Source organism: Salvelinus namaycush, chromosome 33, assembly GCF_016432855.1.
Source record: "Salvelinus namaycush isolate Seneca chromosome 33, SaNama_1.0, whole genome shotgun sequence".
Lineage (NCBI taxonomy): Eukaryota > Metazoa > Chordata > Actinopteri > Salmoniformes > Salmonidae > Salvelinus > Salvelinus namaycush.
The window spans coordinates 22,827,137-22,837,615 of record NC_052339.1 but is presented as its reverse complement, the minus strand read 5'-3'; the positions used below and the strand labels follow the sequence as shown (position 1 = coordinate 22,837,615).

The window sequence follows — 10,479 nt, the reverse complement described above, 5'->3', positions numbered from 1 at the left end:
TGTGAAGTTTACACAAATATTAGCATTGTAGCTCTTATTGTGCGGTGCCAGGATAAAGTGACTAAGGAAATCGGCCAGAGGTGGCACAATTTTGGGGGGGTTTTGCATTGGAATTATTTCTGCTTATATACCACAATAAACATAAAGTTAAAATGCAGCAACTTCTACACCATTGATTGAGTGCTTTTGAAGTGACACTGGCGCTAAATCTGTAGCTTAACTCCGCTGCGCTGTATCAGTACAATGGATAGTACCCTACACACTAAAGTACGTTTTGGTAATGAATTTAGGCTACAAGATAGATAGGGTAATTCACCTAGAGTATTACTGACAGCCTATGTGAATGCAGCCGTACACACAGCTGTCTTACCAAAATAATGCAAACTAAATGCTGAAAGTAGTAGCCTAGTTATTAATGCATGCAAACAAAATTACTGGATAATAATTTGGCTTAGAATACTGACACGACTGCGAATGAGAACGAATTAATGCGAACAAAACAAAACAGCTATACCAAGTAGGCCTAGTAAACACAATAACAGATCAATAATGGCATGGAAAAATCTATATTTGGGCTAGTTACATTTACAGTAACAAATACAGTAAACAAAAGGTGAATGGAGATCAAATAACCAAAACATAGCCTACAGCCTACAGCCTAAAATCATGGGTGATATAGCCATTGGCGTCATTCCATACCCTAGGTTTTTGATGAAATGACGCCAATGGCTAAACCACCCATGATTTTTATAAAAACAAACCAGATGGCCTCCCGAGTGGCACAGCAGTCTAAGGCACTGCATCACAGTGCTTGAGGCGTAAATACAGACCTGGGTTTGATCCCGGGCTGTGTCACAACTGGCCTTGACCTGGAAGTCCCATAGGGCAGTGCACAATTGGCCCAGTGTTGTCCGGGTTAGGGGAGGGTTTGGCTCATAGTGCTCTAGTGACTCCTTGTGGTGGCCTGGGTGCCTGCAGGCTGACCTTGTCATCAGTTGAATGGTGTTTCCTCCGGCACATTGGTGTGGGTGGGTGTTAAGGAGCACGGTTTGGTGGGTCATGTATCAGAGGACGCATGACTTGACCTTCGCCTCTCCCAAGTTGCAGCGATGAGACAACATCTTAATTGGATATGACCAAATATTTTTTTTAACTACTAGATTTTTTTTTCAGAAGAGTTGCAGCCTCCTTGATGCTCTGTGGAACTTCCTGAGTAATCGATCATTCAATTCTCCCCGAAATCTTCTTGTAAGATCCCCATGCTTCATCTGTGCCGACTGAACACGTTTGTCAAAGTGGAAAATTTGTTCTCGCATGTAGCTGTGGACGCACCAAAAGTCAATCCATGTGTCAGTGCAGTAAGCATGGTCGGCATAGTGGAGAGAGGCCCAGAGAATCGTTGCAGGATATCTAGTGGTGTCCATTTGACCTAATTGAACCAGGTGCGGGCGATTTCAGTCTGCAAAAACTGGCGAGCGACATTAAACTCAGCTTCCAAGCTTCCACCAAATGTGTTTTGCTTTGATCCAGTAGTGCTTTCGCCAACCTTTTTTACATCTAGAAAGTCATGGCTCTCTGGGTCAAGGGCACACAGGGCCTCCACCAGTTGGCTGTTGCATTCGCTGAATCATTCTGACATTTCACCAATGACAGCATCCAAGAACAGTCTTTTACACTCAGTCTCTTCTCCTCTGTCCTCCTGGCCTACTGTACTGTCCACCACGTATTGCTGGATATTTATACATACATAACTTTGTTATTTGCTTGGAACTGGTGGTGCGTCAGTGCCATTGGCACGGAACTGCGCCCAAATGTCTTCTCGGCGCACTCAAATGCACTACGGACAACTTTGACTCCAGTGTAAAGATCTATTGCTTTTGCCTTGAGCAATTTGTTTGGAGGGTTGAGAAGACTGAGGATTCTGTGCGCCATGGTGGCTTTAAACTTAAAGCCGGGTCTGTCACTGCCTTCAGCAGCCCTGTAGCCTCGAGTTTTACTTCTGTGTAGTACGAACACATGCATTTGGTGTCAGAGAGGAACTTCACAATGCTGTCACAACTTTTAACAAGCACTGAGACAGGAGCCAGGCTTTGTTTGGGTACTTTGGAGAAGCCAATTTCTGATATCCATCGTGGCAGTGGCAGATTAGCTGGTTCGAGCTAAATAGACAAGCCTAATAAGACCAACGCTTTTTACAGCAAGCTAAGAAGCTAATTAAAGTTCGTAGTGGTGGGGTTTGATGCAGAGTTGAGTGAAGCAGCTTCAACGGTAAACTTGACACCGCCCTTATGAATCAAAATAAAATATTACAGGCGAAGGCATATCACATTATTCACTTCTCACAGATGAGAAGCATTTTTTCCTGCTTTTTATGGAAACCCAATGGAATCATACCTAACCGCCACAGTGGCTTTCCATAGCTCCCTACACACATCGTGGCGCCCTCTGTCCATTGGGCTGACACAGCACAGCGGAGATACAGATTTTGCGTCAACCTGTCACTCAATCATTTGAACTTTTTTGCTTTTTTTTTTTAATATATAAGAACATAAAACCGAGGAGCACAAGTTTCAACTGATGGGGCTAAGCCCTCTTCTTCCCCGTTATGGAACCGGGCCCGGGAAATCACCTGCAGGGTGCAGCCTTACCTATGGGTTGTGGATCAATGAAATTGGGTATCAGTCTACTTAGTAACACCCACAGAACACAACTGTGAAGAGAATACACAAATATTAGCATCATAGCTCAGGACTCTGAAACCACTGTGAAATGAGCCACATTAAGCTTAACAGTCAACCTACTATATGTGTATTGGACATTCATATTGCACTGTACAGGATTGAGGATCAATTAAGTATCAGTCTTCTCAGAGACACCTAGAGAACACAGCTGTGAAGAGTTTACACAAATATTAGCGCTGTAGCTGTTATTACGGGACTTTGACTGTGGGAAATCACCTCCCCAGTCAGCCTATTGTGCATATTGACATTCAAATTACACTGCACAGCCTTAACTGTGAATTGTGGATGAATGAAATGGTGTATCAGTCTACTCAGTGACACCCACAGAACACAACTGTGAAGAGATTACGCAAATATTGTGTTGTAGCTCATATTTTACTTTTTTAGTGTGAAATTAACTAATTATTGTCTTTTGTTGCATTTTTATAACAACATTCCTATCTTGTTAATGATTATTTAGTCCAAATATGACATGATTCCACTATTTGTAATCGGTGGTGTAAAGTACTCAAGTAAAAATACTTGAAAGTACTACTTGAATGCTTCGCAGGACAGGAAAATGGTCTATTTCACACACTTATCAAGAGAACATCCCTGGTCATCCCTACTGCCTCTGATCTGGCAGACTCACTAAACACATGCTTTGTTTGTAAACTACATAAATAATGTAAATTATGTCTGAGTGTTTCAAGCGTGCCCCTGGCTATCTGTAAATTTAAAAAACAAGAAAATGTGCCGTCTGGTTTGCTTAATATAAGGAATTTGAAATTATTTATACTTTTCATTTTGATACATAAATATATTTGAGCAATTCCATTTACTTTTGATATTTAAGTATATTTAAAACCAAATACGTTTAGACTTTTACTGAAGTAGGATTTTACTGGGTGACTTTCACTTTTACTTGAGTAATTTTCTATTGAAGTATCTTTACTTTTACTCAAGTATGACAATTGGGTACTTTTTCCACGACTGTTTGTAATAAACTCATAAAATAAAGAAACCTTTTCCACGACCCTGTCTTTCAAAGATAATTCGTAAAAATCCAAATAACTTCAAAGATCTTCATTGTAAAGGGTTTAAACACTGTTTCCCATGCTTGTTCAATGAACCATAAACAATTAATGAACATGCACCTGTGGAACGGTCTTTAAGACACTAACAGCTTACAGACGGTAGGCAATTAAGGTCACAGTTATGAAAATTTAGGACACTAAAGAGGCCGTTCTACTGACTCTGAAAAACACCAAAAGAAAGATGCCCAGGGTCCCTGCTCATCTGCGTGAACATGCCTTAGGCATGCTGCAAGGAGGCATGAGGACTGCAGATGTGGCCAGGGCAATAAATTGCAATGTCCGTACTGTGAGACACCTAAGACAGCGCTACAGGGAGACAGGACGGACAGCTGATCGTCCTCGCAGTGGCAGACCACATGTAACAACACCTGCACAGGATCGGTTCATCCTAACATAACACCTGCGGGACAGGTACAGGATGGCAACGGATGGCAACAACAACTGCCCGAGTTACACCAGGAACGCACAATCCCTCCATCAGTGCTCAGACTGTCCGCAAGAGGCTGGACTGAGGGCTTGTAGGCCTGTTGTAAGACAGGTCCTCACCAGACATCACCGGCAACAACGTTGCCTATGGGCACAAACCCACCGTCGCTGGACCAGACAGGACTGGGAAAAAGTGCTCTTCACTGACGAGTCGCAGTTTTGTCTCACCAGGGGTGATGGTCGGATTCGCGTTTATCGTCGAAGGAATGAGCGTTACACCAAGGCCTGTACTCTGGAGCAGGATCAATTTGGAGGTGGAGGGTCCGTCATGGTCTGGGGCGGTGAGTCACAGTGTCACCGGACTGAGCTTGTTGTCATTGCAGGAAATCTCAATGCTGTATGTTACAGGGAAGACATCCTCCTCCCTCATGTGGTACCCTTCCTGCAGGCTCATCCTGACATGACCCTCCAGCATGACAATGCCACCAGCCATACTGCTCGTTCTGTGCATGATTTCCTGCAAGACAGGAATGTCAGTGTTCTGCCATGGCCAGCGAAGAGCCCGGATCTCAATCCCATTGAGCACGTCTGGGACCTGTTGGATCGGAGGGTGAGGGCTAGGGCCATTTCCCCCAGAAATGTCCGGGAACTTGCAGGTGCCTTGGTGGAAAAGTGGGGTAACATCTCACAGCAAGAACTGGCGCAGTCCATAAGGAGGAGATGCACTGCAGTACTTAATGCAGCTGGTGGCCACACCAGATACTGACTGTTACTTTTGATTTTGACCCCCCTTTGTTCAGGGACACATTATTCCATTTCTGTTAGTCACATGTCTGTGGAACTTGTTCAGTTTATGTCTCAGTTGTTGAATCTTGTTATGTTGATACAAATATTTACACGTGTTAAGTTTGCTTTTTTTGCAGTGTAGTATGCATTTGCATTACTTTCAATAAGGGACTTTTATTTTCAAGGCGAACCGAAAATTCCACTATTGTGGTTAATTCTTATTGTGGCTAGCTTCACATATGTGGCACTAGCAGTCTCTGGCTCACAGAGTAACGGTGTTGCTAGCTAGCTTCTATGGAAAATGTAGGCATTGACAATGGTAAATTATTGTTACAGCTAGCATACTTTTAGGTTACACATGGCCACATTATCTTCGACTTGACTCATGCTAGCTAGCTACAAAGAGAACTCTGTGCAAGCTAGCTAAGTGTGTCAAATGCGTTTGAAAGTCGTTGGCTAGCTAGCTAACAGTTACTGTAACTACCTATGTGCATAGCTAGATAGCTCGTTTGTTTTTATACTTCATTTAAATATGTGACTGCTAAAATTAGGTCAAATAAACAATTTTGTGATTGAAAAATGTAGTCTAATAATATATTTTATTTAACCCAAATTAATTAATGACAGAAAGTAAACTACACAACTTAACTAGAATGCCAGCCAGAGAAGCATCTTAACGTATAAATTGCCCACTGTGGCGTTTTTGCATGTATCCCCTTCGATAGCTCAGTTGGTAGAGCGGAGGACTGTAGAGGTTAAATAGCGATCCTTAGGTCGCTGGTTCAAATCCGGCTCGAAGGAGGACATTTTTTCTTACCTGATTTATGAAACTCCTTTTTACATGTTTGAAAAACTGGCAATGTGGTTTAAAAAATAGATGCTAAAGTAACATTTCAAAAAGGGCAGTCTTTATTGCTCACATGACAAAATACTGACATCTCTCAATTCTTTCACAGCCACACTTTTAAATGCACAATTCTAGGGATACTTTGTATTTTGTTCAGAATAAATAACAAACAAACACAAAACACAATGCACACAAACTAACACTCATTCAGAATTTACAAAGTGTAGTCAAGGGGTGGAATGTAATTGGAACCCTTTTGGGATCTACCAGGTCAAGGAATGAATCCCCTCAGACCTGGGTTCAAATACTATTTAGGGTGTTTAAATTACTTTCAAATACATTTGGAAGTAAGTAGATATGTCTTATTTGAAAAGACAAGTAGTTGAATATTGTAATGTATTTGAAAATACTGAAATAAAATGACTGAAATACACTCCCATGCGTTTAACCCAGGTATTTGAAAATTGTTTTTGAAACAAGTTAAATAGTAGGCTATTTATAGGAAATTATTTGAAAACACTTTCAAATACTTAGTTGTAGTTGATTCGGGCCACATTATTTGAAAATACTAAAATACATTGAAAATAAGTATTCAAATAACAAATACTCAAATACACGTATTTAAAGCCAGTTCTGGAATCCCTATGACATCACCAGTCCTCCGATCTTTCTTCTCAGTTGTGTTAGGTATAGGCCCGTCGTCCGTCACCAATCAACCCGGTCCTCTCGCTTGCATTGGTTGGCTGCTGTATTATGGGGACGTCGTCAGCGTCTGGAGAAGGTAAGATCAACTCATCAGTGCATCCGTTTACGTTGTTGCAGTATGTTGCACAGAACTAATAAAATATGTCATATCCTCCAAAATGTTCCTAAAAATAGGCCTAGGACACTATCTATAGTATAGCTGATCCTGTTGAGACTGGGGGATGTCTTGACTGTCCTGTTGTGAGGGGGTGACGGCTACCTGTGTCAAGCCTCTTACCTCCTGCTGCCGGTTGTCCTTTTGGCACCACAGACTGGGCACACTATGTCAGCCTGGCTGGCTTGAAGGGCAGTTTTACAACTTTGGTTGTAAAGTCCCCGTTAATCAGTTCAATTACCATGGGCTATGCCTACAGTAGGAGGTCCTATTCATATTCATAAGCAATGTGTTCTGAAGCCAAACACATGAGTAGGCCTTCTCATCATCCTCCCATGGGGACTGAGACTTTGCAGTGAGTGCCTGAAACCAAGGCCATTGTTTCCCTTTAATCGTGAGATGGGGCTCAAAATAACTGCTATGGAAACACATTTAGAGACGTGACTCAGAGGCAGTAATTATCAGTTGTATCTGAGAACTGCAGAGACATGGGGAAAAACACACACCCCACCTCCCACAGCTAACTGGCACCAGAGCAATTTATCATATCCAAACATCTGGCACAAATATATCAAGTATATTTATTTTCATTAACTGGCTGACTTGGTGTGTTTGAGAAAACATATTTAAAGTTCGTCTGTGCCATTCCACTGTCTTTGTGCCCTAGCATCAAAGTCACTTTGCAGCATCAAATGCTTTTCCATTAATAGATGAGGTAGTATTGATACGGTAGGAGAGTGATGTAGGCAGAGCTTATTAAGGAGGTTGCTGCTGTTGTTGTTTCAACAGATGGATAATAAAACTGCGAGCTATAGGCTAATTCTGAAGCAGTGAGAGATAGTGTGTGAGGCTTGCTCATGGTAGAAGTTGCCTTTAGACACAGATCTAGGATCAGCTTACCATCCTAGAGTCCTAACCTTAGCCATTAGGAATGTGAAATGCAACACTGACCTCAGATCAGTGTCAACGGGAAACTTCATCCTTCTCAGTGGGGCTCACCTTATCTCTTTGTTACAACACCCTGACCATTTTAACTTTGCATTGTTGGGAAAGGGCTCGTTTCACAGTAAAGTCTACACCTGTTGTATTTGGCACGTGACAATGTTATTTGATTTGCTCACCTGTCTCCATGTCTGTGCGGATCTGCTCCTCCAGGTCTTCAGGGGACACGTAGGTGTCGGGGTCCTCCTCTCCAGGAGTTTTGGGTTTACACTTCCCACAGCAGCAGTTGAAACAGCAGCACAGGCAGCAGCAGAAGTAGCAGCCTGTTAGCACGCCGCAGACCGCAAACAGACCCTGTGTGGAGGATGGACATAAACCATTCACTATTAACACATGAACATAGACTTTCCTTTTTCACACACACACACACACACACACACACACACACACACACACACACACACACACACACACACACACACACACACACACACACACACACACACACACACACACACACACACACACACACAAACCCACCTTTGCCCACCAACTGGAGAGCATGAAATAAGCATTGACGTTCTCCTCTCCAAACTGCTGTGCCACGTACAGACCGAGGGAGCCATAGCTGTCGTAGATGTTCCTCTTGGAGGCATCTGACAGCACGGAGTGGGCATTGTTGAGCTCCTTGAATTTATCTGTGGCGTTCGGGTTCTCTGGGTTCTTGTCTGGATGATATTTCAAAGCAAGTTTTCTAAATAGTAAAAAATATTACGAAATTGAAAAGATGATGCAATCTGAAAGGCTTAGCTAACAGAAATGTTGTTTTCATTGTTACGGTCTTGTTATTTAATGGTCTTATCTAATGCGTTCAGTAAGAGGCAGCAGTATTATCTCCCATTAGGTGGGGTTAGAAGCCTGCTCCCTCACACCCATCTGCCAGGCATTGGTATATTAGTTCAATAACCCCAGAAATGTGTAATAGCATGTATAGTACAATTAAAAATCTTAAGTCAGGCTACAGAATATGTAAATATTTAACCTACGGTATATAACTGAAACACTGAGCTAAATGCTGGTGCCCAGTACTATACATGGTGTACCAGTTTGCCATTTTGGCTTCAACTGCAGTTGTTCGTTTTTTGGCATTAGGTCCATTGGAACCCTTGGTTGACAGACACCATGAAATAAATATAACTACAGTCACTTTTACATAATAATTTTTTTTCTCACTCTCTTTTTTTGCTGTAAATTATAATTTCTCATCAACATTTCATGACGCTCTGAAGCACGTCTGCTTGTTTATTTTTAATGAAGCCAAGAGGCTCTGAAAATGCTGCTATGATTACATATTCATTAACCACAAACAAGGGCTGTTCAAACGCTAACCATTGGATGGTTCCTGAAAGTGCAATTAATTAAGAACTACTAATTGTGATGGCATCTGTATGACTCGAAGTCTGAAGTGAATTTATATTATAAGTCATTAGATTCTGACTTACTACATGTTGGAATGCCTTACTACATAATGGAAATGTATTGGTGAAATGAGAGAGAAGTCAATGTATGAACGAGGGCTTGACAGGCATATTTTGACTGAAATGTAGGTTATAGGATAAAAGAGTTATCTTAAACAAAATCAACATTCAAATGTAGAATTACATTACTAAATATAATTGATAACGGCTTGGGTTAAGACAATTGATTTGGATTAGGTCTAAGCATCAAAGGTTCCTTTCATACTAACATTATTGCACAATAACCATATTAAAGTTGAGTACTGAGACCAGTGAGTTTTATCAGCAGCTCTCCATATTATAGGAAGTCTGTCCTGCTATTTTATTATAAGGTTGAGGTACTACTTGTTGAGTGGGTATATAGCAATTTGTCTGCTGCAATAATGCTAGGGTCATACAATTCCCAACAGGTTGTGACAAGCTTCCAAGTACACCCACGCTTGTGTGTGGGACACACACACACACACACACACACACACACACACACACACACACACACACACACACACACACACACACACACACACACACACACACACACACACACACACACACACACACACACACACACACACACACACACACTCTTGATATGAACTGAGTACGAGGGGTACCATCTGTTCTGTAGTATTAATATTTTAGTTTTATGGAAGTCATATTGTATTCATGCAGCTGTCTGACAATCACTTGCTGTGATTCTAAAAGGTCTTGTAGCAGTCAGTCACTCTGTCTCACAAAGTTATTATTTTTCTACATCTGTGCCACATTTCTCCTGAAAAACATCCCATTAAAATGATTCCCTCTGACCTCCATAGACATTGGTTGTTACATGACGTTTGTTTGTGCATGGTTACAGATCAATGTATAACCTGCGTCGATGAAGAAAAGGATCTTTGCTTACAAACCAAAATCCAACAGCATTACAGTATTTCCAGTTATATGGATGAAACTTTTTATAAGAGTCAACATGCTGAAGGGTTGTTGTCAGTGATGTAATATGCAGTCCAGTTTCTCCATTGAGGCATCAGGTTATATGTTACTCTACAAAGCCAATGACTCCAAATGGTGGGTCCTCGCTTCAAGGCAACAACTAAATCTTTAAATGGGTTGCACATGCACAAACACACAAGGAGCAAGGATTTTGTGTGTGTGTGATGTTTTTGTGTGTGTGTGTGTACCTGTAGGACTTCTTGATGTCATCTGGTGTACAGGTCTTGTCGAGGCCCAGGACCAGATAGAGGGCCTCTCCTGAGGTGGACAGGGAACGTTGCCTTTGCTCTGACAT

General features: G+C 41.8%; 1 protein-coding gene and 1 non-coding gene across 2 annotated transcripts; one reads left to right on the top strand and one right to left on the bottom strand.

Annotated features, from left to right (window-relative positions):
- The first annotated feature begins 5,744 nt into the window (after positions 1 to 5,744).
- trnay-gua lies at positions 5,745 to 5,830 on the top strand. Its single transcript is given in 2 exon segments — positions 5,745 to 5,781; positions 5,795 to 5,830. It is a non-coding gene; the product is annotated as a tRNA-Tyr (tRNA).
- A 107-nt stretch (positions 5,831 to 5,937) lies between these two features.
- On the bottom strand, positions 5,938 to 10,479 carry LOC120027711 (dnaJ homolog subfamily C member 5-like). Its single transcript, XM_038972700.1, has 4 exons — positions 10,373 to 10,479; positions 8,218 to 8,431; positions 7,857 to 8,031; positions 5,938 to 6,648 (listed from the first exon to the last, which is right to left on the bottom strand). The coding sequence occupies exons 1-4, from the start codon at positions 10,477 to 10,479 to the stop codon at positions 6,560 to 6,562; spliced, it is 585 nt and encodes a 194-aa protein (XP_038828628.1). The 3' UTR covers positions 5,938 to 6,559.

What these genes read in the sequence shown, in the direction of transcription:
- LOC120027711 (XM_038972700.1), bottom strand. Translation starts at nt 10,479, where the DNA reads ATGTCAGAGCAAAGGCAACGTTCCCTGTCCACCTCAGGAGAGGCCCTC. An exon ending in GACATCAAGAAGTCCTACAG is followed by an intron (nt 8,432 to 10,372) that starts GTACACACACAC and finishes TTTACTATTTAG; the next exon opens with AAAACTTGCTTTGAAATATC. An exon ending in TCTCCAGTTGGTGGGCAAAG is followed by an intron (nt 8,032 to 8,217) that starts GTGGGTTTGTGT and finishes TCCTCCACACAG; the next exon opens with GGTCTGTTTGCGGTCTGCGG.